At 42.3% G+C, this 27,614-nt stretch overlaps 1 protein-coding gene across 3 annotated transcripts; it reads right to left on the bottom strand.

The window, feature by feature from the left end:
• Positions 1-1,275: 1,275 nt before the first annotated feature.
• On the bottom strand, positions 1,276-25,830 carry lrrc75a (leucine rich repeat containing 75A). Of its 3 annotated transcripts, none has more exons than XM_063017087.1 (5): positions 24,734-25,830; positions 17,455-17,583; positions 17,010-17,122; positions 4,140-4,846; positions 1,276-1,364 (listed from the first exon to the last, which is right to left on the bottom strand). In XM_063017087.1, the coding sequence occupies exons 1-5, from the start codon at positions 24,986-24,988 to the stop codon at positions 1,312-1,314; spliced, it is 1,257 nt and encodes a 418-aa protein (XP_062873157.1). In that variant the 5' UTR covers positions 24,989-25,830; the 3' UTR covers positions 1,276-1,311. The 3 variants fall into 3 exon arrangements, with proteins under 3 accessions (XP_062873157.1, XP_062873156.1, XP_062873155.1); XM_063017086.1 differs by lacking the exon at positions 1,276-1,364 and adding an exon at positions 3,386-3,753; XM_063017085.1 differs by lacking the exon at positions 1,276-1,364 and having other exon boundaries at positions 3,987-4,846.
• Between the last annotated feature and the right edge of the window lie 1,784 nt (positions 25,831-27,614).

Here is a 27,614-nt window from a genome sequence, read left to right as displayed (position 1 = left end):
TTTTATAAAATCATATGGCCCATACAGCTTAGCAGTAATTTATTTTATATTGGTGTTATTGAAGTAGAAAATTGCTGATGATCGTGTTTGAGCACCAGAGTGGGTAATATCCTAAACCTATAAGAGATGCCTGCAGCAGTAAAACACGCTAGCACACCAGATATGACATCTCAAACTCACAAATTCAAATCTCATCTATGCTACCAGCAGGACAATGGTTGGCTTGTCCGTAGGAGGAAATGCAGGAGGGGATTCCTCATTACCGCTGCTGGCTGATCTAGAGTGCTTGTACAGAGACGGGGGATAATGGAGATCAGTGCGCAACTCTCCGTGGGTGGTACGGCTCTCCATATAAACCTGCATAGTGCGGATGACAAGAAGCGGTTGGCTAATGCACACATAATAAATGGGGTGTTAGTCACGGCTCTTCTTGGTCAAGTACAGCGGTCTGCAGAAGTAGAGAAGGCAGAATGCAATCAGGTAATTGAATACCTCTAGACTGGGAGGAAAATGCATTAAAAACTAATCTTTGACATCAAAGGGACCAGAATGACAGACCTGAGACCGCCTAAGACAGACTTAAAGCTCAAGGCTGAAAACACAACGTTCTTAAATGATTCTTTCATTCATTCACAAGTAGAAAATGTCAAAATCTCTTGTGGTTTGAACTTTAGTTGAAATCTGGGATTAACTTTTTATTCATATAATCAAAAATCACCTACGGTTACGCTAGAACTGGGATTTCGAATACATCGTATCGAATCTCAGCTCTGCCATCCGGCTGGGCTGGTCGGCTACATGAACAACGATTGGCTGTTGTTCACAGGGTGGGACGAGCCGGACCAGGGTTCCTCATAACTGGTGCAGGATTGGGGGATAATGCGTTGATCAGGGTGTGGCACTCCGTGCACAAGGCTGATCCGCATATGAACTCGCCTCATGCAGGTGAAAAGAGGCAGTCGGTACTGCACACGTGTCGGAGGGGGCTTGTCAGTTGCGAAGCTCCTCAGTCAGCAATTGGGGGTTGTATCAATAAAGGTGAAGCGTAACGCAATCAGGGTAATTGGATATCACTAGATCAGGGGAGAACGGTTACTTAATATAGGTGGCAGTGTGGCACAGCTGATGGAGTGGGCGCTCTACAGCACAGCTGCATGCTTTTTTGTGGACCTGGCTTAAAAAACCCTGCCCCGGATAAACAATATCTGGTTTCTATCCACCTCCCGAAAACATTAAGTAGACGTAGTGGATTAGCTGCTCTAAATTGCCCCTTAGATGAGCGTCTGTTGCCCTGCAATAGTGGTTCCATGTCTACTGTATGTTCCCGCTTTGTGTACCCGAGTGGCACAGATCCTTGCAGAACCCTAAAGAGAATAAAGCCATTAGCAAAATAAATAAATAAAATTAACGAATGTATTCTTAATGTATCACTATAAAATAGATCAGAATATATTAGATCTAGATCTGAAAAAGGTCCTGGTGACTAAATCTACAGATCTATGATCTAGATCATCTACATTATGGTAAATAACATATATGTATATACATACGTTGGATGCTTATATTAAAATATAACCCATAGGTTTGAATTATACAGCAGTTCATTGAGAGGTTCTGTCTTTGGTGCCTTTCCATCATAAAACACTGTCGCTTCTTTAACTTAAATTTAACTTGATATCTCTGGAACATGTTTTAAACACATCATTATTCTGAGACATTGGACCTGAATATGTTATGAATTCTCAACAGACTTTATTCTTCTTTTCAATGCATAGATACAGAAGGACACACTATATGGCCATGCGAACACCCTCCCAAATGTAAAGTTCTGGTGTTTTAGCCACACACATTAATAACAGGTGTAGAAAATCAATTATATTAAATATTCCAATGCTTACAACTTTGTGGCAACAGTTTGGGAATGTTTTTCTGTTCCAGTGCACAAAGCGAGTTCCAAAAATGGCTTGTTCCTTACCTCCACAACACACTGTTGGGATGAATTGGAATGCCAATTCCCAGCCAGTCCAACATCAGTGCCTGAACTGACAAACGTTCTTAAGTAAGTGACTGAATTCCCAAAGACACTGTCCAAATCCTTGTGGGTGTTTACATACAAACCCCATTTCTTAAAAAGTTGGGACCTTATCTAACAATTAACATATGTAAGAAACTGCAGATGTTTTATCAATCCATGGTCACTGGCGCTCTCTTCTATGCTGTGGTGTGCTGGGGAGGCAGCATTAAGAGGAGGGATGCAACACGGTTGGACAAACTGGTCAGGAGAGCCGAAGTAGTGGTCGGAATAGAGTTGGAATCACTAGCAACTGTGACAGAGAGAAGGACTTGTCCATTATGGACAATCAAAACCACCCACTGCACACAACAAGTGTGTTTAGTAACAGACTACTGTCACAGAACATCCACAAAGTTAAATCAGTTCATCTGGACACAAGTTTGTTGTAGAGATACGTTTCGTCACTCATCCAAGTGACTTCTTCAGTCTGAGCTGGTGGTGAATACCCCAACCTTATATGCAGACGATTTGCATAACGCCTGATCACCTCCCATTGCATAACAATGAAACCGGTGATCAGGTCCATATTCAAATCACAATGACCATTAATTACAATAGCCATGTGTGCCTATAGCTCCTATTACGGCATTGTAAGATGGTGAGATATGTACTCTTAGGCCCCCTCCTCGGTTCAGGGATGGTCGTTCCCTCTTCACATAGATGGCCTTTTTGACTCCCCGTTCAAACCAGCGTTTCTCCTCGTCAAGGATCTGCACATCGTCATCATTAAATGAGTGGCTGCTGGCTTGCAGGTGAGTGTAAACCACGCAGTCCTGGCCAGAAGAGGCCGATCTTCTATGTTGGGCCATCCGTTTCGCCAGTGGCTGTTTAGTTTCCCCTGTTTAGTTCATTGTAATTAATGGTCATTGTGATTTGAATATGGACCTAATCACCGGTTTCATTGTTATGCAAATCGTCTGCATATAAGGTTGGGGTATTCACCACCAGCTCAGACTGAAGAAGTCACTTGGATGAGTCTACAACAAACTTGTGTCCAGATGAACTGATTCAACTTTGTGGATTTGTGTCCCTGGATTATTGAGCATACATCAAGAGATTCTGCTCTACGGACAGACTCAGAAAATCCTTTGTCCCCAGAGCCATTAGGCTCTTTAACTCTATGCAGGGGGGTGGGGAGGAACTGGAGACTGAATGTAACAGAATTGTGGCACGTGTACATGTATATATCTACGCATGTGGGTGTGCACAATTGTGTGTGCACAATTGTGTGTATGCACAGACAGGCACATACACACCTTTCGGTACATCCATTAGCACATTTTTTTATATTTGCACTGTAGTTCACTTTATAATTTATACTTTGTTTTTTTTTACTTACAATCTATACCAGCCTACAATGTATACCAAAATGACACCTCCATATGTACCCTCAGATCCTATCTATCTATTCATCCATCCATCCATCCATAGATGGTCTAACTTCTATGAAAATGGGGTTTGTACTTTTGGCCATATAGTGTCCAAGAGGGACTAATAATCCTGGGTTCCATATTTAATCTTCTCCATTTTTCAGTATTTCAATGGTAAGCAGGTGCGTGCACTCTCATTCAGACTCTTAGTCATGCACGCATACATTTAAACACATTTCTGTCTAGAAATTTTGAACAGGCACATAGTCGAATGTCCATCATCAGGACAGTATAAGCAAGGGGCTTCACCTGAAAAAGAATGCATTTAAGTTAAGAATATTAAACGTATAGTATCATTGTACCTCATAAGTGGTATACATTTTCATTTTAAGTATGATATACATTATATATCATTGATTACTAGAGTGTCCCTTATTAGGTCACCTTGATATATGTTCTTTTATCACTCTGACCTATCTAATGCAAGGCAAAGTCTTTCAGGACCTTCTACCCTTTGGAAAAGATAGATTTAATGGCTACATATTTCCCTTAAAGCAAATATAATCAGGTCTGGTTACCCAAAGACACCTGATCCACACCAGAATCCTTTCTCACGGGCCCGAACCGAGCTGACGAGTCCTGTGACTGACTGGAACAGGATATCAGTGAGCTCCTGCTATGTGTGTCCTCCTCACCTTCGGCCTTAGTCGCTCGTTTCTCACAGTTTTGTTGTTCAGGCGGCCTCCTCGCTGCCCTCAGCTCCTCCATGGTCCACACGCTATCCTCGTCGTCTTTCCCTCGCACTTCCCTGTCGAATTCCAGCAGCTCCTCCATCATCTCTTCGATCTCCATCTCGCCTTCCATCTCGCACTCCACCTCAGACCGGAGTTCGCCCAGGCTCAGCGTTTTGTTCGTGTCGTCTGTGTTGTCCGTGTTATCCGTGTCATCCCCGTCCGGGCGGTTTTCCTGCTCGCTCGCCTGGCTCTCCCCGAACTCCTGGATGGTCGGCAGGTTGCCCTGCTTGGGGCACCGCTTGCGCAGGCTCACCAGGAAAGACTGCGGAAGCGAGAAGATGTCCACGTTGTTCCCGAGGTCTATCCACGTCACGCTGGGGAAGCTCTCGGGGTCCTTCAGAGAGTCCGTGAGCTCCTTGAGTACGGCACGGGTCAGCCTGTTGCCGTTGAGCGCCAGCGTCTCAAGACGAGGCAGGGAAGCGAGTGTGGGGAGTAGCAGGAGGAAGGCCTCGTCTGTGAGCTCCGTGAATCCCAGTTCGAGGCTGGAGACACGAGATGCGTACCGCTGGAGGTGCGAGCAAAGTCGCTCCATGTCCTTCACGCCCAGAGGAATGCCAGAGAGGTCTAATGTGCCACTGGCTGGTGGGCTAGAAATAACAGCTTTTAGACTGAGAAAGAGACAAAAAGTTGCAAATAATTAGAATGGAAATGTAAAACAACATCCAGCTGTTGTAGCAAAAACAATACTGCTTATTGGGGGATGCAGTCGTTTTATTAGCCTACCACTACCGTGGCTGGACACTCAACAGACACAACTGGCCATGTCAAAAGGGTAGAAGGCCAAACAGGGGACCTCCTTGACTCAGCAACAGTGACTCAGAGCAGTGGAGGAATACCAACCGAGTAGGAGGAAACCGGAGATCCCGGAGGAAACCCATGTAGACAGAGGGAAAACACACAAACTCTACACAGAAAGGACCCAGACCGCCCACCTGGGGATAAAACCCAGGACCTTCTTGCTGTGAGGCGACAGTGCTACCTCTACACATGTTGAAGGAGACATGCTAGTCAAATTGGAACAATTTCTACCATAGTTTGGTGATTTCTCAGTTTCTCAATTTGTTAAATCAGTCATGACTGACTCAGCTGTCCCATCACTAATCCTTTCAGTTCCAGTATAGATTCCTTTTCATGTTATGTTTCTTTTCCACTGTCTGCTACTCTACGGGACGATTCATTATAAATCAATTGAAATTCCACATAGTAGTTGTTTCTATGTCCAAGCGACCCGTGCTATACCTAAGCACCTATCCTAAATATGGTTACCCTTCTAGACCAGGGAACAATTGTACCAAAACAGGCCATATGGAATTCCCAAACAGGGGAATTCTTCCCCCTGATATCATCATGACATAGGGTGTGTTCGAAAACCTAGTGAGCTCTCTACATAGACAGCATTTTACGTCATCCTATGCGCGCTCCCGAGAAGGAGGCCGTTCGAAATCCTAGATGCCTTAATAAGGTGTCTAGTAAGGTATCTTAAAATTTCATCGTTATTTTGACTCAAGAACGAGTGAGAAAAATAAAAGTGTTTTGTGCGGGGAAACAAACGGAGTTATTTTCTAATGTAAATAAATTATTATTGATTTTTAATTTGTATAAACTTGTACAAGTGTATTCATTTGCAAGTTCGGGCTTGTCAGGGACAGTTTAACCGTTTTCGGTAGACGGAGGGCGACGTTATTTGACATGCTAGCGCGTTGTGCCACCTCACCCTTTGGTTTGAATGGCATGATGCTAACTGTGTTAGCTTAGTAAGCGAAACCCGATGTTATCGCTGTCTATGTAGTGCGTTCAAATAAGCTGCCTTATGAGTCGATGACTTATTAGAATCCTCTCTACTTAGGCAGCTGACAGTAAGACAGCAAGGCAGCTCCCTAGGGTTTCGAACACACCCATAGTGTGCCATTTACAGGACATTCTTGGTATTATTGGATGAAAATTGTAACTTGTAGCATTTTTAAAACATTAAAAAAACACTACTTTAGTACTTTTGGCAGCACCTCTGGTGTACCCCTCAGGATTTGCTCTATTTATTGTCCCCCCCATCAAAAAACAGTGCAGGACTTTGACAATACAAGCGCCATATCTGCCATATTGGCCCACAATGTAGAAACGCCTATGTTCGTGAGTTTTTTTTTTTTTTTTAAATAAAATGAAATTTCGACAGATTTTTAAAAAATAAACTCCTAGTTTAAACACTGGATGTCGCTATGACACAAAAACAGTGTATTAGGCTTCCAATATCAAAATATTAACGACGTTACAACTTCATTAATGTTCCTCAACTTCTGGACAAACATGGCGGCTGCAAACAAACAACAGAGAAAGATTGTAGGCATGTTGGGAAAATTTTAGGGCTGTCAAACGATTAAAATTTTTAATCGCGATTAATCTCAGAATTTCATATAGTTAATCGCGATTAATCGCATTAAAAAAAATCTGTGTAAATGTTATAGAAAACAAGGATTTTTAAGTGAAATGTTACAATTAAAATGGTGAACACATTTTATGCTAAATGTACTTATGTTAAAAACTGCTGGGACAAGAGAAAACTGTAAGGGAGTTTATTTACTCACATACTAGGCAGTAAATGTCAGATTGTAGGTTAGAATTTCTCCATCAGCAAACATTGTAGATCAGCGGTGCTTTAGGTGGGATAAGGCGTAGTTATTGTATCAGACTTGTCTGTGGTTGTATCGTGACGATGGTTTGATGGACGTTTCTACACGAAGTGAGTGTGTTTTGACCCTTTGGGGCTTCCATAGTTCATGAACTAACGTGCTCGACTCAGCTTTCCGGTATTCGGTACAGAAGAAGAAGTTAATTAAGTGTAATAAAGTGTTCTGCTCCCGACAACTTGTGAATATAGCGTGTATTTATTTCTTTATTATGCAAGTGCATCACTACCACGATCGGTTACATTATGTTAACAAACCGCAAATGAAAAACGGTGGCAAGTCCGACATTAAAACGTTTGTTCTACCAGTCAAGTGTCAACATGAACTAGAATTTGCGTTAATGGCACTAATTTTTTTAATCGCGTTAAATTGAGGTCGCGTTAATGCGTTATTATCGCGTTAACTTCGACAGCCCTAGAAAATTTATATATTTTTTACTGATTTCAGAGGTAAATGTGTATGTTTAATTTAATAAACTGTAATGGTGGAGTGTTATGAGGTTTAAATCCAAGGATTATTCACTAGGAAACAAAATCTTAGTTTAATCAACACTGTCAAAGATGAATAAAAAGTTGGTGTCATTGATAGTAATCAAGTAGACTTATAATTGCATTTTTTTTTCTCTATCTGGCCCCAACAAGTAAAATCTGGACTCTAGCACTCTAGTCCTCACTCACGTTGATAAAAAAAAAAAAAAAAACTTCTGGCCACTCAGGTGGAGCAGCGGTGAAAACACGCTGCAACCAGAGCTGGATCTCGAATACGTCGTATCGAATCTCGGCTCTGCCTTTGCCGGCTGAAGGCTGAGTGGCTACATGAACAACGATTGGCAGGTTGTTCAGATGGGGGCGGGACTAAAAGCCGGATGGGGACTCTCTCTCAGACTAGTGCGATTACGACCTTTGCTGGCTGGTTGGTGGCGCCTGCACGGAGATGGGGAAGGAGTGCGGTAGGGGGTGTGGCCCTCCACGCACAGCACCGTACCACACTGCGCTCGTCAAGTGTAGGTGATAAGATGTTCGATTGCTGTGCACGTCTCGGAGGGGGCGTGGAGCAGCCTCGTCCTCCCCAATCGGGAGCAGGGACCAGCATTAGTGAGAGGATGATTGACGGGTAGAAATTGGATGCGCTAAAAGTGGGAGAAAAAGGGGTAAAATACATTAAAAAAAAAAAACTTCTGAAAGTTCTGTCAGGACTGTTTCCCAGCTTAAATGCAAATGCCAAATATTAATTCCTCCTTGGATTGAGAATGTTTTGCATAATAAAAAACACAAAAAACCACAAACTTTGGACACGTGCCAAACGCTTCATGCGATTTTAACCTTCAAAGCACTGTTACAACTTAAAGAGGTCTATCAAACATCAGGGATCTAAGAGCAAGTTGTACAGATGTTTATCCGTATGATGTTGATCAGGCAGAGCGTTACAGCAGAACAGCAAATAAAGCACAGCACTCGCTGCACAGAGAACACAATGTGAAAGAGAATGAAAAACAGAATGTTTGCTTCAATTTAATGGCCTACTAAGTAAAAACAGATTTCGAATAAAAATAATTTTGGAGGCAGTCCGTTAAGACGATAAACAGAACATGTAGTCACGGTAGGTGGACAACAGCTGATTTCAATTGTGATCCAAGGTTGAAAATATGCTGCCGATGATAAATATAAATATTCCCACTTCTAAAAAGAATCCTATGTTTCATGAGACCTATAAATGTGATGGTAATGTCTCCCATGATGCTTATTTTTTTATTTATCTGTATACATTTTCCTGTTTTCCTTCCAATCCAGTCATATCCAATTACTCAGCTGTATCTCCTTTAATGCTGCAGATGCCTGAACCGACACGTGTAGTAGCCAACTGCTTTTTTACCTGTCTTAAGGCGGTTCATATCACGTACAGAATTACACACTGATCTCCATTATTCCCTGTCTCATTGCAGGCGTTTATTAACCAGCCAGCAGAGGCCGCAATTGTACCAGTAATAAGCTATCCCTTCAGCCTGTCCTCCCTCGGACATAGCCGATTATGCCTGTGTGGGTGACCGACCGGCTGATAGCAAAGCTATTTTTTTTAACAAGCCAGCAAATATTCTTTCAATACACCCTCTCAATACGCACGATACAGATATGAATATGAACTCGGGCAGGTAAAAAAGCAGAAGTGGGCCACTGCACACGTGTCAGAGGGGGCGTGTGTTAGTCACGGCTCTCCTCGGTCAGGAGTGGAGGTCAGCAGCAAAGGAAGCAAAAAGCAATCAGGTAACTAAAAATGACTGGCTGATTAAATAATAGAGCAGGTGGACCTAAACGTGTACATTTTATATTTTAATACTTCCCTAATTGTTTCTGTGCTGGTACAATTTTGTAGTGTGAGCAGTACAGTGTTCTGGAAGATAATGTAGTGTGCTGGCAGTGTTAGTATAATTTCCCATCGTGTGCACAGCGTGAATGCCTGGTTAGACACAATTCAAAGCAGAAGGTGAGTGGGTCTCATCTACCACAATCTGCTTGGCAATAAAGGTGTGAGGATGGGCTTCAAGTTAACAATATTGATAATCTGTTAGTGCAGTTTGGTTAAAATAAAGTGTTAAAAGTGGCATAAGTTAGGTGGGTGGGTGAGAGAGAGTCAGAGAATGCATTTTCTAAGCTGTATTCCAAATTGTGCGACCACCACATGCTATATTATTTGATGTATTTTATACTTTATACTTTTATACTTTATATACCCTGTGTGCGTCTGAGGATATATTTGCCTGACACACGCTCCCTCTGCTGCATGCGCAGTCCACCAACCCCCTGTTGTGCTTCGGGCTCCTAACCAAGGTCCTTCGAAAGGACCATCGAAGACCCTGCTCCCTTTTTAGTCTGGTCTTTTCCCACACAGCAGACTAGTGGCTAATTTTGTACTGCAGCCAATGCCAAGTGTGCCTGCTAGGGTCGCCCACCCAACCGGTAGCAGATCTGACCAGAGCTGAGAATTCCAAGTTGCCACTGTTGGGTCCCTGAGCAAGGCCCTTAACCCTCTACTGCTCATCGTGTAAGTCGCTTTGGATAAAAGCGTCTGCTAAATGCTGAAAATGTAAATGTAAATGTAAATGGTATGATAGCAGAATTAAAATGCTGCATTCCTGGTAATGTATTCGCTTTCTCCCTTAATGCTGTAGTGTTCTCGCCTTTAATTTAACTCTGTAAATGTTGTTGTGACGTGACTCCGCGGGCCACCATAGAATCTATTACACAAACAAGCAGTGCTCCTCCACCGCTGTGCAAGCGCCCTGGGCAAACAGGTTTCTTTCAAAGCCCCACCCCTGTTAAAATCAGTCATTTCCCACCCTAGCAGACCGGCGGGCCTTAGCCAATTATGTCTGCTAGAGGGCGCCCAGCCGACCGGTAGCAGAGCCGAGACTTGAACCAGGGAGTTCAGACCTGAACCAGGAGTTCAGAATCTCGGCACGGGTGTGCTAGTGACTTATCGCTGCACCACCTGAGCGCCCCCGAAACCCTTCTTTAAGATACACAGCATCATAGACTTCATAAAGTACCAGGAGATTGTAAATGAAAATCTGACTGCCTGTGCCAAGCAGCTAAAACTAGGTTGTTAGGATAAAAACATACATATATTTATATTTAAGGTATATTTAAGGTCTTCTATTCTTAGTATAAATAAGTTTAGTTAAATCTTAGCTCTTAGCTCGCGTCTGATTCTAAAACAGATGGCTTTTACACTTTGAACATGTGATAATTACATGGAAGACATTAAATACATTACCACAGGACATACATTGTCTTAAAGTGTGCTTAGATCACATCTGCACATCATATTTTCTATTGCTTAGCAACAGAAGATCATCATGAGCAGGATGGAAATAGGCTACTGGATCTGTATCAGGCTCCAAGCTTATTAAAATGGAAAATTGGTTTCCTGTCAGTTTTCTTTTTAATTCATTTCATTTCATTTGATCGACTGCTTGATCCTAAGGGTCACAACAGAAGGAAACACCAATTGATCGTAGGGTTTTGTCGATTCCTTTCTCAGACATAGAAGACCCCACGTTGAAGACCCTCTGCCCCATTGAATGACCTTTTTTTATGCATTTTTGGTCCCAATTTAGCATAGCCAATCCACTGCTTGGGACCCCAATGCCATCCAAGGAGAGTACATTTGCCTGACACACACTCCCTGCAATGTGTGCACAGTCCACCAATTTTATTTGTGCATTTTCTCCCCTTTTTCTCCCTTTTTAGCGCGTCCAATTGACCGATTGCATCATCTATACCTCTATACCAATGCCGATCCCTGCTCTGATTAAGGAGAACAAAGCTAACCCACACCCCCTCCGACACATGGGTAGCATGACGTATGCATCTTATCACCTACACTTTTGACAAGTGCAGTGCAGCTCAGCACTGTGTAAGGAGACACACACCCTAGGAGCACTCTTTTCTCATCTCTGTGCAGGCGGCATCAATCAGTCAGCAGAGGTCGTAATTGCATTAGTTATGAGAGAGACCCTATCCGGCTTAATCCCACCCATATCTGAACAACAGGCCAATCGTTGTTCATGTGGCTGCTCAGCCTAGCCGGCAGGCAGGCCAACTAATCCCTTCTTATTCTCCCATACTTCGGTGGATTCGCGCTTGAGGTCAGCTCCGTGTATGGAGAGCCACGCCCTGATCTCTGCGCTCCTTCTGTACAGGCACCCTGGGCAACCAAGGTCCTCACACCGCGTTGACAACCCCACTCCTTGGTTTAGTCTTTCCCACTCAGATTCATTGAATGACCTTTAAGATTAATTAGTATGCCGATTGCCAGGCCTTAAAGTGTAAAAGGGAACAATTCCATAGTAATGCCCATAATTATACCATAACAATGGTATGTCCAACAAGCTCACGCTCAGGTTTTTACACAAGCTTACCCACATGACTAGGTTTAATCCTTCATTCTAAACTGTATAATCTAATTCAGACTGATTAGCACAGCTACAATCAAGTGAAACATCAGTACACAGATGTTAGGAATCATTACTGATATAAACTGTAGGCTTAACAGCTTCACTAATGAGGTTTAATGTCTCTAATTCTCCATTATGAGCGATCTGGAACAGAAAGGCGGGCAGCCCTGTGTCATGTCCCTAACCCTGGTGGGTGGCAGGAGGCTACACGCTCCATGAAACAGTCGGGAGGGGAAACCAGCACTGGAGTGGATCAAAAGCTTATGCTAATGTATTTCTCTAATAAAACATGGGCGGAAAGAATTAAAATGAGTCAGCCATAACTGAAGAAGCAGGTTTATTAGCAAATTGGTACTTATTTAATATAGAATGAAGAAGATTCACCACATGGATGGCATAGTGGCTTGGTGGGTAGTACTGTTGCCTGGGTTTGATTCTTATGTGGAGCAGTCCAGGTCCTTTCTGTGTGGAGTTTGCATGTTCTCTTCGTGTCTGGGTGGGTTTCCTCCGGGGGCTCCGGTTTCCTCCCACAGTCCAAAGACATGCAGCCATTGGAGATGCTAAAGGTCCCCCTAGGTATTACTCTGTGTGTGTGTGTGTGTGTGTGTGTGTGTGTCCAGGGTGTTTCCTGTCTTTCGCTCAGTAAATCAGACCCACCGCCACCACAAATTGGATAAATCGGTGGTAAGACAATTCATGACTAAGTGTAACAAACGTAAGTTGTGCATCAGAGTTTAGAATGTTCTCCTCACGTCTGTGCTGGTTAACTGTTGTGTTCTCTAATTTCTGCTCACCTCCCAATTCAGAATAAACTGGTTTCTCAAAATTGCCCCTGTACGTCTATAAATCCGGGGTGTATTTCTGACTTGCGCCCAGTGTTCCCGTGATTATCTCCAAACCCATCACAGCACCAACCAGGATAAAACAGTAAACAAAGATTAATAAATTAATAAAGAACAGAAGTTTAGCGCACATGAATCGAATGGGTTCAAAGTGTTCAAAGTCAATGCTGAATGGCTTTCAGACTTTCAGGGAATCATGATTGGCTACAAAGAAGTGTTCACCAAAGATTCGGTCTGTGGAAGTAAAGTAGGTTGGGACTCACTATTTTGTGCCAAACCTTGTAAGAGAATTGTCAGTCAGGTCAAAAAGAACGTTTCTCAACTCTTTTACCATCTACCGTACATAATATTGTCAAATGATTTAAGGAATCATGAGAAATCACAGTCTGTCTAGGTCAAGGTAAGAAAACCAGAAGTGACATTCGAGTCCCCAGACGACAGTGCATAAGAAACCGTGCTACTGTGATAAATATAGCCACATGGGCTTGGGAGAATTTCAAAAAACCGTTGTCACTTAACACAGTCCACCACTGCGTCAAGAAACTTAACCTGAAACTCTTTTATGCAAAGAGAAACATCAAACTAAACATCAGTTCTATACATAAGTTTTCTGGGCCCAAACTCATCTCAGATGGACTGAAAAGATGTCATATCAAGGGCGTCATGGCATGGCTAACTTGCATACAGTATGTGTAAAGAGGTCATTGATGCAAAGGGGCAGCAATAGCTCAGTGGTTAAGGTACTGGACTAGTAATTGGATAAAAAAAAGCTGGTACAAGTCTAACACCTACCAGGATGCCACTGTTGGATCCTTGAGCAAGGCCCTCAACCCTCAATTGCTTGGATTGTATATGGTCACAACTGTAAGTCAAAGCTGGTACAAGCCAGCCAGGTTGCCACTGTTGGGTCCTTGAGCAAGGCCCTCAACCCTCAATTGCTTGGATTATATATGGTCACAACTGTAAGTCACTTTGGATAAAAGCGTCTGCTAAATGCTGTAAATGTAAAGGTGTATATTGGGATTACTTCAGCAAGATGATCCCAGACCTGCTTTAACATGAACCACAGCAGCCTATCCAAATTCTATTCTAAATGTGGTTTGAGGGCAAAAATCCGGTCTGAGAAATCATTTATTGCTGTGATATTTAATTTGTTTACTTTGACAGTGCTGACAAATCAATTTAGAAATATGGCTGGCAGAATGATGACTGTTTTACTGTGAGGGAGCCAGAAAGCATTTGATTTAAATATGGACTAATTTAATAAATGAACTCAGCATTGAACTCTCAGTTTTTGTAGCAGCTACTTAGTTTTCACCATGGTTGCAACACACCTTGAAGACATCTTTGGATTAAAGCTGAAGCATATTCAGGGTTGTGGAGTCATTGAGTTCCTAATGGTTAAATTAAGTTGGAATTCAACTATACCCAACCTGTCCAGAGTGTTTCCTACCTTTTGCTTAGTGAATTGGACCCACCGTGACCCTGAATAGAATGTAGCAGTGTTAAAACATTTCCAGTATTTTTTTTTTTTTTTTTTACACCTTTTTTCTCCCCTTTTTAGCGCATCCAATTGTTCAATTAGCATCGTGCTTCCTCTCTGTCTATGCCGAACCCTGCCCTGACGGAGGTGATTGAAGCTAACCCATATCCCCTCCGAAACACGAGCAGCAGCCAGATGCATCTTTGCCACCCACACATTGACGAGTTTTGGCGCCACCCAGCGTTGCATGCGGAGAGACACACCCTAAGGGCACCCTCTCCCATCTCTGTGTAAGCGCCTCCAATCAGCCGGCAGAGAACGCAATCGCATTCTGACAGAGAGAGACCCACATCCGGTTCTTTGTCCCACCCCCCATATGAGCAACCGGCCAATCGTTGCTCATATAGCCACTCAGATTCGAACCGGTAAAGCAAGGCTGGATTCGATACCATGTTCTCAGAATCCAGCCCTGGTTGCAGCGCGTCTCTTTTTACCGCTGCGCCACCTGAGCGGCTTAACATTTCCAGTATTAATCTGGTTCAGTTATTGCATTGCAGCTTGGAAGTGCAAGCAGACTTTAAATAGCTTGAATTCTAATGTGATGTAGGGCAGCAAGGCGTGGCACTTAAATAAAACTGGTACCAAAGATCAGAGCTCCCTGGAGTCTTCATTAAATACAGACTATAAACAAAGAGCGTGTTTCCCCCACCGGCATTAATGCAGATTTGCATCACAGACACATTCAGAACTCGTCATGAGCCGCTATACGCTCTGTAGACTAGCCAGTACAGTTACACGAGCCAGTGCTCATGGCAACCAAATTCCAAAGGTGATGATGACGCGTATGGTGTGAAAACAGAGACGAGAAATCACTGCCGGTCTGAACGTAGGGTAACGGTGAACCTTTCCTAATGAGTAAATAGTGGAGGAGGACTAGAAGTACCCGAGAAGCACCTTTGGAGCCCCTTAAATGTGGTTCAAGGGCAACAAGCCAGTTTGAGAATTCATTTATTGCAGTGATATTTAATTTGTTTACTTTGACAGTGCTGACGAATCAGGACTTGGAAAAATGGCTGGCAGAATGATGACTGTTTTACCGTGAGGAGCCAGAATGCATTTGATTTCTATACAGACTAATTTAATAAATGAACTCAGCATCGAACTTGAGTGGATTTAAAAGTAAATGAGTCATCGCAATCATTAGTACTGGATTGGAATGGAGCTTAAATGAAGGAAGGAGGTCTTGTGATGTGGGGTGTCCACATACTTTTGGCCATATAGTGGTAAATAGGACAGTACATGGTGGCAAATACAAATAAAATAAAAATGCAGTGTTCCTTACATTTACTTTGACTTCCATTTGATTGTAGACAGGATGAACCTGAGATATTTCATGTTTTGTCTGGTCAACTTCATTTCATTTGTTAATATGCCTCCACACATTCCAAAAAAAAGATGGGACGGGGGCAATTTAGGGCTAGTAATGAGGTGAAAAAACTAAATAATGATGTGATTCCAAACAGGTGATTGTAATCATGGTTTGGTACAAAAGCAGCATCCAGAAAAGGCTGAGTCTTTGATGAGCAAAGATGATCAGAGGATCTCCAGTTTGGCTACAATGTGTGAGAAAAAGATTAAAATGTTTAAAAACAATGAACCTCAAAGAAAGATTGGAAGGGATTTGCATATTTCTCCCTCTACAGTGCATACTATTATTAAACGACTCAAGGAATCAGGAGGAAATTTAGTGCGTACAGTGCGTAAAGGCCAAGGGCGCAAGCTTAAGCTGAACGCCAATCCCTCAGACGGCACTGCATCAAGAACCGCCACTCAACAATAGCTGATATAACCACATGGGTGAGGGATTACTTTAGCAAACCTTTATCAAACACTACAATACAGAGTTACATGCACAAACGCCACTTAAAACTTTACTGTGCAAAAAAGAAGCCTTATGTTAACCATGTCCAGAAGCGGCGTCGACTTCTCTGGGCTCTGAGGCATGTAGGATACACAGTGGAAACGTGTATTGTGGTCAGATGAATCAGCATTACAGGTCTTTTTTGGAAAAAATGGACAGCGTGTGCTCCATACCAAAGACTGTTATCAGCAACAAGTCCAAAAGCCAGGGTCTGTCATGGTATGGGGCTGTGTCAGTGCCCTTGGCAAAGGTAATTTACACTTCTGTGATGGCAGCATTCATGCAGAAAAGTACATTGAGATCTTAGAGCAACATATGCTGCCTTCAAGACGTCATCTTTTCCAGGGACGTCCATGTAATTTTCTACAAGACGATGCAAAACCACATGCTGCACACATTACAAAGGCATGGCTGCGGAAGAAGAGGGTACAGGTACTGGACGGGCCTGCCTGCAGTCCTGACCTGTCCCCAATAGAGAACGTGTGGAGAATTTTGAAACGAGAAATGTGACAACGACGACCCCGTACTGTTGCACATCTTAAGACGTGTTTGCAGGAAGAATGAGACAAAATAAAAGCTGAAACACTAAATCACTTGGTCTCCTCGGTGCCAAAACGTCTTGTGTACTGTGAGAAGGAATGGAACATGTTGCAGGCCTGAAATGCAGGAATGGATGTTTATTAATAAATGAAATGAAGTTGAGCAGATAAAACATGAAATCTAAAAGTCAAAGTAAATGTGAGAAACTCTGTGTTTTTTATTATTTATATTTTACATGCTGTCCCAACTTTTTCTGATTTGGGGTTGTAATTCAACATGCTCTTTCAACTTTCAACAGTCACCACCTTACCCCCTCGCTCCCCCGCTGCTCATCTGCTTTTTGTGCTTACCAGGCCTGTGGTTTCCTCTTCAGCAGGCCCTGGCGCCTCCACTGTGAATGTGGACTCAGGTGGTAGGTAAGCTGCCGGCACACCTTTTCCATCGCTCCGAGAGCATCGCCCTCCTACCCAAGCAAGGAAAGGAAAGAAGATAAAGAGGAAGTTGTGGGTCATTCAAATAACAGAAAGAATACGTTCCTCCACTTCTGTACAGGCGCCTTGGGCTGCTAACCAGGGTCCTTACACAGTGTGAAGACCCCACCCCTTTTTTTTAGTCCAGTCTTTTCCCACCCAGCAGATTTGTTGCCAATTTTGTCTGCTGCAGGCACTGCCAGTTGTGCCTGCTAGGGGCGCAGTTTTCTTTACCTGGTTTAGGCTACACATCATTGTCACGCAACACATTTTAGTGGAAAAAGTAAGTGAATTATTTAAATTAAAAAACAAAAAATGATTTTACCGTCTTGGGACAGTGGACATATCTGGCCAGACTGATAATGAGGTCATGAGTAATTGGGTCCACCAGGTTCCGGAAACTAGCATAGCGATAGAGAACATCATCCAGAGACGTTGACTCCATTCCCAGATCCTGCAGAAAGAGAAATAATTGTTTTTACTTCTCAGGTATTTTTTGGTTGTTTTATTTAGATTTCAACTGTATACTAGGATGGTTTACTGTCAGCTCTGTTTAATTGAAGTATCACTTAAACGTGGTAGATTCAGAAAGTATTCAGACCCCTAGACTTTAAGCACACTTTATTGTCTTGTGGATTTGAATTTGAATGGATATAACTGCAAATTTTACCTATCAAGCCACAATTAATCACCCATACTCACAAAAACATGATTTTATAACTTTACAGTGCACTTGGGGTGGGACAGATAATACTGTAATACTGTAAATGATGCAATTCCAATGTTAATTTTTATAACTGCGTATTTTCATATATATATATAAATACACCAGCCATAACATTAAAACCACCTCCTCTAAACTCACTGTCCATTTTATCAACTCCACTTACCATGCTTTGTTAGCCCCCTTTCATGATATTCTCAATGGTCAGGACCCCCACAGGACCACCACAGAGCAGGTATTATTTAGGTGGTGGATGATTCTCAGCACTGCAGTGACACTGACATGGTGGTGGTGTGTTAGTGTGTGTTGTGCTGGTATGAGTGGATCAGACACAGCAGCGCTGATGGAGTTTTTAAACACCTCACTGTCACTGCTGGACTGAGAATAGTCCACCAACCAAAAACATCCAGCCAACAGCGCCCCGTGGGCAGCGTCCTGTGATCACTGATGGAGGTCTAGAAGATAACCAATTTAAACAGCAGCAATAGATGAGCGATCGTCTCTGACTTTACATCTACAAGGTGGACCAACTAGGTAGAAGTGTCTAACAGAGTGGACAGTGAGTGGACACGGTATTTAAAAACTCCATCAGCGCTGCTGTGTCTGATCCAACACACTAACACACCACCACCATGTCAGTGTCACTGCAATGCTGAGAATGATCCACCACCCAAATATTACCTGTTCTGTGGGGGTCCTGACCATTAAAGAACAGCATGAAAGGGGACTAACAAAGCATGCAGAGAAACAGTTAGTAATTGTAAAACTACAAAGTGCTTCTATATGGTAAGTGGAGCTGATGAAATGGACAGTGTGTGTAGAAACAAGGCTGATCGGTGTATATATATATATATATATATATATATATATATATATATATATAATTTTTTTTTTTTTATTGTGTGGCAAACATTAACCCAAATCAATTACACACTTCTGAAAAGGAACCAACCTGAATGTGAATTTAATCTGCTTTACCCATGGGTCTTGTTGTTTTTCCAAAACAACAGGGCACATACAGGGACCAGTAATGACAACCGCTCTGGATGTCAACGTCTTGGGTTTGTGATTTCAAGCGAACGTGCATCAAGAACGTAAACATGATTATAATATAATAATAGATAGAATCATCTATTATCTGAACTTACTTTCAATTAAACAGTTCCTAATTAAAAACCACGCTCAAAAGTCCAACAGTGATAACTCACAACCTTTTGATTAGACCCTTAACTGCTGAGTTACCAAAACAAATTAAGTCTTTTCTCAAACAGGGTCATGAACTACTAACTAGAGATGTAACGATGCACCACAAGACAGTTAAAAATCGATTCACATGTGTAACGATTCCAATCGGTTTACGTGTATAATGAATCGATATTCACTTTAAACAGCAGAGGGCACTGGCGCTATTCACCTCGCCTGGTTGACGTCACTTAAGGGTTGCCAGGTTCTGAATTTTCCAGCCAAATGTATTTATGTGAGGATACTTTCTTTATTTAATAATATTTTATGTGGGATTTGTTTCATTTCAGTTTTTTTTTAAACAAAAAGGAAAATGTGCAGCATTGTTTTGCATAGTTTGTACCTACGTACCTCAATAATAATAAAAATAAAAGGGCATTCATTATTTAGATAAATAAAAGATAAGCACAAATACAGTACAGTAGACCCTTGACTTATGAATTTAATTGGTTCCGAAGGGCTGTTCTTAAGTCAAAATGTTCGTTAGTTAAACCTATTTTTTCCATAAGAAATAATGTAAATACAATTAATCCGTGCTAGACTTCCCAAACCACCCCCTTACCTAACCTTTCTAATGTCTTAAATTGTCATTTTTGTTATAAATACAAGTATATTTTCCATTAAATCCTAATAATAGAATAGACAATCCTGTAATAAACAATAATAAACCACACACAGTAGTACTGTACAGTACATAAAACACACACCACATTTCAGTACAGTACGTGTGCTGTACCATACACCATAATACATTTCCTTCTTTTTTTATAAAATGTATAATTCCTTCTTCTCTCTCACTCACTGTCCCCTCTGTCTGATACACAGTGACAGCTACTGGCAGGAGTAATTATACAACAACAAATAGTAATAGATTTGTTCATTTTCTCACCACTGCGCTTTCTCTGCACATTCTTTGGGGACATTTTAATATTTAATTTTACAAAATATATCGAAAACACCAGAAAAACACTGTCCGCTGTGTGTATATATATATATATATATATATACGTATATATATATATATACAGTGTATCACAAAAGTGAGTACACCCCTCACATTTCTGCAGATATTTAAGTATATCTTTTCATGGGACAACACTGACAAAATGACACTTTGACACAATGAAAAGTAGTCTGTGTGCAGCTTATATAACAGTGTAAATTTATTCTTCCCTCAAAATAACTCAATATACAGCCATTAATGTCTAAACCACCGGCAACAAAAGTGAGTACACCCCTTAGTGAAAGTTCCTGAAGTGACAATATTTTGTGTGGCCACCATTATTTCCCAGAACTGCCTTAACTCTCCTGGGCATGGAGTTTACCAGAGCTTCACAGGTTGCCACTGGAATGCTTTTCCACTCCTCCATGACGACATCACGGAGCTGGCGGATATTCGAGACTTTGCGCTCCTCCACCTTCCGCTTGAGGATGCCCCAAAGATGTTCTATTGGGTTTAGGTCTGGAGACATGCTTGGCCAGTCCATCACCTTTACCCTCAGCCTCTTCAATAAAGCAGTGGTCGTCTTAGAGGTGTGTTTGGGGTAATTATCATGCTGGAACACTGCCCTGCGACCCAGTTTCCGGAGGGAGGGGATCATGCTCTGCTTCAGTATTTCACAGTACATATTGGAGTTCATGTGTCCCTCAATGAAATGTAACTCCCCAACACCTGCTGCACTCATGCAGCACCAGACCATGGCATTCCCACCACCATGCTTGACTGTAGGCATGACACACTTATCTTTGTACTCCTCACCTGATTGCCGCCACACATGCTTGAGACCATCTGAACCAAACAAATTAATCTTGGTCTCATCAGACCATAGGACATGGTTCCAGTAATCCATGTCCTTTGTTGACATGTCTCCAGCAAACTGTTTGCGGGCTTTCTTGTGTAGAGACTTCAGAAGAGGCTTCCTTCTGGGGTGACAGCCATGCAGACCAATTTGATGTAGTGTGCGGCGTATGGTCTGAGCACTGACAGGCTGACCCCCCACCGTTTCAATCTCTGCAGCAATGCTGACAGCACTCCTGCGCCTATCTTTCAAAGACAGCAGTTGGATGTGACGCTGAGCACGTGCACTCAGCTTCTTTGGACGACCAACGCGAGGTCTGTTCTGAGTGGACCCTGCTCTTTTAAAACGCTGGATGATCTTGGCCACTGTGCTGCAGCTCAGTTTCAGGGTGTTGGCAATCTTCTTGCAGCCTTGGCCATCTTCATGTAGCGCAACAATTCGTCTTTTAAGATCCTCAGAGAGTTCTTTGCCATGAGGTGCCATGTTGGAACTTTCAGTGACCAGTATGAGAGAGTGTGAGAGCTGTACTACTAAATTGAACACACCTGCTCCCTATGCACACCTGAGACCTAGTAACACTAACAAATCACATGACATTTTAGAGGGAAAATGACAAGCAGTGCTCAATTTGGACATTTAGGGGTGTAGTCTCTTAGGGGTGTACTCACTTTTGTTGCCGGTGGTTTAGACATTAATGGCTGTATATTGAGTTATTTTGAGGGAAGAATAAATTTACACTGTTATATAAGCTGCACACAGACTACTTTTCATTGTGTCAAAGTGTCATTTTGTCAGTGTTGTCCCATGAAAAGATATACTTAAATATCTGCAGAAATGTGAGGGGTGTACTCACTTTTGTGATACACTGTATATATATATATATTAGGGCTGTCGAAGTTAACGCGATAATAACGCATTAACGCAATCTCAATTTAACGCGATTAAAAAAAATTGTGCCGTTAACGCAAATTCTAGTTCATGTTGAGACTTGACTGGTAGAACCAACGTTTTAATGTCGGACTTGCCACCGTTGTTCATTTGCGGTTTGTTAAAATAATATAACTGAGCGTCGTAGGGATGCACTTGCATAATAAAGAAATAAATACACGGTATATTCACAAGTTGTCGGGAGCAAAACACTTTATTAACTTAATCTGTTACGGCACTGAATACCGGAGTCAAGCACGCTAGTCCATGAACTATGGAAGCCCCAAAAGGGTCAAAACACACTCACTTCGTGTAGAAACGTCCACTTTTCACATTTCACTTAAAAAACCTTGTTTTCTATAACATTTACACAGATTTTATTTAATGCGATTAATCGCGATTAACTATATGCAATTCTGAGATTAATCGCGATAAAAATTTTTTATCGTTTGACAGCCCTAATATATATACAGTATATATATATACAGTGTATCACAAAAGTGAGTACACCCCTCACATTTCTGCAAATATTTCATTATATCTTTTCATGGGACAACACTATAGACATGAAACTTGGATATAACATAGAGTAGTCAGTGTACAGCTTGTATAGCAGTGTAGATTTACTGTCTTCTGAAAATAACTCAACACACAGCCATTAATGTCTAAATAGCTGCAACATAAGTGAGTACACCCCACAGTGAACATGTCCAAATTGTGCCCATATGTGTCGTTGTCCCTCTCTGGTGTCATGTGTCAAGGTCCCAGGTGTAAATGGGGAGCAGGGCTGTTAAATTTGGTGTTTTGGGTACAATTCTCTCATACTGGCCACTGGATATTCAACATGGCACCTCATGGCAAAGAACTCTCTGAGGATGTGAGAAATAGAATTGTTGCTCTCCACAAAGATGGCCTGGGCTATAAGAAGATTGCTAACACCCTGAAACTGAGCTACAGCATGGTGGCCAAGGTCATACAGCGGTTTTCCAGGACAGGTTCCACTCGGAACAGGCTTCGCCAGGGTCGACCAAAGAAGTTGAGTCCACGTGTTCGGCGTCATATCCAGAGGTTGGCTTTAAAACATAGACACATGAGTGCTGCCAGCATTGCTGCAGAGGTTGAAGACGTGGGAGGTCAGCCTGTCAGTGCTCAGACCACACGCCGCACACTGCATCAACTCGGTCTGCATGGTCGTCATCCCAGAAGGAAGCTGACGCACAAGAAAGCCAGCAAACAGTTTGCTGAAAACAAGCAGTCCAAGAACATGGATAACTGGAATGCCCTGTGGTCTGACGAGACCAAGATAAACTTGTTTGGCTCAGATGGTGTCCAGCATGTGTGGCGGCGCCCTGGTGAGAAGTACCAAGACAACTGTATCTTGCCTACAGTCAAGCATGGTGGTGGTAGCATCATGGTCTTGGGCTGCATGAGTGTTGCTGGCACTGGGGAGCTGCAGTTCATTGAGGGAAACATGAATTCCAACATGTACTGTGACATTCTGAAACAGAGCATGATCCCCTCCCTTCGAAAACTGGGCCTCATGGCAGTTTTCCAACAGGATAACGACCCCAAACACAACCTCCAAGATGACAACTGCCTTGCTGAGGAAGCTGAAGGTAAAGGTGATGGACTAAACCCAATTGAGCACCTGTGGCGCATCCTCAAGTGGAAGGTGGAGGAGTTCAAGGTGTCTAACATCCACCAGCTCCGTGATGTCATCATGGAGGAGTGGAAGAGGATTCCAGTAGCAACCTGTGCAGCTCTGGTGAATTCCATGCCCAGGAGGGTTAAGGCAGTGCTGGATAATAATGGTGGTCACACAAAATATTGACACTTTGGGCACAATTTGGACATGTTCACTGTGGGGTGTACTCACTTATGTTGCAGCTATTTAGACATTAATGGCTGTGTGTTGAGTTATTTTCAGAAGACAGTAAATCTACACTGCTATACAAGTTGTACACTGACTACTCTAAGTTATATCCAAGTTTCATGTCTACAGTGTTGTCCCATGAAAAGATATAATGAAATATTTGCAGAAATGTGAGGGGTGTACTCACTTTTGTGATACACTGTATATATATATATATAGAGAGAGAGAGAGAGAGAGAGAGAGAGAGAGAGAGAGAGAGACGCTCAGAGTCAACTTGTTCGTGACGTCACGTGTTTCGCGAATTTCGGTTCGTAATCCGAAATTTGTTTGTACGTTAAGTTGAAAAAGATCGTTCGTAACCCAAAATGTTCGTATGGTGAACCGTTCGTAACTCAAGGGTCTACTGTATTTTATTTTATTTTTTAAAGAGTAATAATAAAAGGAAACTTTGTCATAATTTGTCTTCAATTTAATTTTGTTTAAAAAAATCGGGGAAAAATCGTATCGTGAACCCAGTATCGTGTATCGCATCGCATCGTGGGTAGAGTGTATCGTTACATCCCTACTAACCATTAGATTAAAAGTCAGCTGATTCATCAAATGAGCTATATGAGAGCCAAAAGAAGAAAACACAGCTAAGCTGTTTGAGCTATGAGGCTACTCTCAGTGAAATTTGTGATATGTTGTTGCGCATGTCCATGAATTGGGGGGATCTGACCATCTCAGGTAACCTAGAACCCCCAAAAAAGGGTAAAAACAACAGTTAGGGTCAAACATTGTACAGCACCACTGGAGCAGACAGGGTTAAGGGCATTACTCAAGGGTCCAACAGTGGCTGCATGGCAGAGCCTGGATTTGAACCCATGATGAATGATGATGTTGACCACCAATAATTTGTCAGCTTGTTTGTCAGTATTGTTACTTGCTTGTCTGAATTGTTTTGAAGGATTTAGAGAAAGAACTGAAGGGAGCAACTGTATCCTATTTATAAGTTTAAAAGTCAACTGTCATAATGGTGAGAGCTAACTGACTCCCTTACCTGTCTTAAAGTCCTGAGCATCTCCGTGGCTTCCTCGTGTTTGCCCTGCTTGGCCATGATCATCATGTCCTGGATCATCCCGACTCTGCGCTGATACGGTGGTGGAGGTCCGGTTCGGGTCAGTCTCTCTCCTGCACGGAGCACGAGCGAGGCGCGCGTGTCGTTGCTGCGCTCACGAGTCGGAGTTCTCCTGCAGCGCGCGCTCTGGGGACTGGCACCCGCATCGTCCAGGCTCTTCGCTTGTTTGGCACCCATGGCCGAACCAGGACACGCGGTTGGACCAACACTATTGATCCGTGAGGTCCAAAGGGTCTGATTGTTTATGGGCAAGTTGGCTAGGTTTGCACCTGTCCCTGGGTGATGGACAGAGGGGTCATACAGTAGGCGAGTTGTAGCCTAGTGGTTAGGGGTACTGGGCTAGTAATCAGAAGGTCGTTGGTTCAAGTCACACCTTAATTTCTCAGACTATATACTGTAACTGTAATGTATGTCGCTTTGGATAAAGGCGTCTTCAATAAGGGATGAATCCAAGGGCCCTGAGAAAACAAGCCAGATCTAGAACAGTTGTTCAGTTTGGATTAGGGGGGTTTATTTAAATATATTTAAGGTGGACCAAAGTCTGTCCTGGGACCTTTAGAAACAGGTTTAATTATTATATAAGTAAATCCCCTTTCAAAATGACTCTGAAATGATCAACTGATCAACACATTCTCCATCAAGCATGCCAGACATGAACAGCATTTCCTAAAGTACTGGTCTAGTAATCAGAAGTTCGCTGGTTCAAGTCCCACCTCACTTTCTCAGACTGTTGCTTGGATAAAGGCGTCTGCTAAATGCCAGAAATGTAAATGTAAAGTTGTGGAAATAAGGGATGAATCCAAGGACCCTGAGAAAACAAGCCAGATCGAATAGAACAGTTGTTCAGTTTGGGATGGGAGTATATCTAAATAGATTTAAGGTGGACCAAAGTCTGTCCTGGGACCTTTAGAAACAGGTTTAATCAGTATATGAGTAAATCCCCTTTCAACTGATCAACACATTCTCCATCAAGCATGCCAGACATAAACAGCATTTCCTAAAGTACTGGTGCAGTAATCAGAAGTTCACTGGTTCAAGTCCCACCTCACTTTTTCAGACTGTCGCTTGGATAGAGGCGTCTGCTAAATGCCAAAAATGTAAATGTAAAGTTGTGGAAATAAGGAATGAATCCAAGAGCCCTAAGAAAACAAGCCAGATCGAATAGAACAGTTGTTCAGTTTGGGATGGGGGTATATAAATAGATAAATAGATTTAAGGTGGACCAAAGTCTGTCCTGGGACCTTTAGGAACCGGTTTAATCATTATATAAGTAAATCCCCTTTCAAAATGACTCTATACTGATTAACTGATCAACACATTCTCCATCAAGCATGCCAGACATAAACAGTATTTCCTAAAGTACTGGTCCAGTAATCAGAGGTTCACTGGTTCAAGCCCCACCTCAATTTCTCAGACTGTCGCTTGGATAAAGGCGTCTGCTAAATGCCAAAAATGTAAATGTAAAGTTGTGGAATTAAGGGATGAATCCAAGGGCCCTGAGAAAACAAGCCAGATCGAATAGAACAGTTGTTCAGTTTGGGATGGGGGTATATCTAAATAGATTTAAGGTGGACCAAAGTCTGTCCTGGGACCTTTAGAAACAGGTTTAATCAGTATATGAGTAAATCCCCTTTCAACTGATCAACACATTTTCCATCAAGCATGCCAGACATAAACAGCATTCTTCCTTCATTCAGCTGTAGCCTAGTGGTTAAGGTACTGGTCCAGTAATCAGAAGGTTGTCGGTTCAAGCCTCACCACTGCCAATGTACTGTCCAGAAAATGCAGATGTAAATTAGACTCAGTTATGTGCACAAGGTCGACAAAGCGGCTAAATATAGGCAGCTTGTATTTCCTGCCATGCCCCTCAGGTAGGGAACAGATCAGATGAGGATGCCTGAAGCATGGCAAGAATTCTCAAACTCCCATCGTGCTCTTACCAACGAAACAACACTTCATCTGTAGCCATATTCCAACACACGTGAATCTTGTCCACATCCTACAAAAACCCCCCAGAAACTAGTAGCTCCGTTCATGCGAACCCCGATCCGACCCGAGTGCTGTTTCTGTCTCAGGCAAAATAAAGCACAGCATGCGTGTGTTCATCTCCATCGCTGGCTGTTTCCATCAAGTGCACTACGATTTTCTAGAAACCTAGAATTTCTCCATTGCAAGCTTCTTCACTTCTCGTCTCAAGTGGGTTCCTATCCGAGGCGGTACTGTGTACGATGTGATGCGGGCTGTAGTGCATGATGGTGCAGCAGACTCTCTCAGTGTGGGCGGGGTTAAGTGATGAGGCGGTGTAAACAACATCCTCCTGTTTAGCTTCAGGCTAATAAAGCTAATAAACAAAACAATACTGTCATACTGACATAACCGCAAACTTCAACTTCAACATAACGTGTTTAAATATTTATTAAATATTTATTCACTTTTAATAAAAAAAATATTTAGGCGCTAGGCAGGAATAAACCATAGGTGGCGTCAATCCATTGTAGGGAAACACACCTACAAATTTGCTTACTTAAAGCTAGGTGTAAATAGCCATCCATTTTCCTGAAAGATGTTTCAGACAAAGCCGGTGTTATTAAAATTGATACATCTTATTAATTTGAGTAAACTTTATTTGCATTACAATTACAGTAATACTTACTTTAAAACTTCTTACTTTAACGTACCTTGAGTTGCTGCTTGAGTTGTTGTCTGTCTGTCTATCCATCCATCCATCGATCCCTCCATCTATTTAAAGTCGGTGTTAAAAATTAATACAATTACTAATCTATCTATCTATCTATCTATCTAT

The sequence above is a fragment of the Trichomycterus rosablanca genome, chromosome 20 (assembly GCF_030014385.1).
Source record: "Trichomycterus rosablanca isolate fTriRos1 chromosome 20, fTriRos1.hap1, whole genome shotgun sequence".
Taxonomy (NCBI): domain Eukaryota; kingdom Metazoa; phylum Chordata; class Actinopteri; order Siluriformes; family Trichomycteridae; genus Trichomycterus; species Trichomycterus rosablanca.
The sequence above is the reverse complement of the archived record's forward strand: the minus strand, read 5'-3'. Positions and strand labels throughout refer to the sequence as shown.

Coding starts and splice junctions, on each gene's coding strand:
- lrrc75a (XM_063017085.1), bottom strand. CDS start 24,988: ATGGGTGCCAAACAAGCGAAGAGCCTGGACGATGCGGGTGCCAGTCCC. Junction 17,123..17,454: donor ATGTCCACTGTCCCAAGACG/GTAAAATCATTT, acceptor TTGCTTGGGTAG/GAGGGCGATGCTCTCGGAGC. Junction 4,847..17,009: donor AAGAGGAAACCACAGGCCTG/GTAAGCACAAAA, acceptor TCTCTTTCTCAG/TCTAAAAGCTGTTATTTCTA.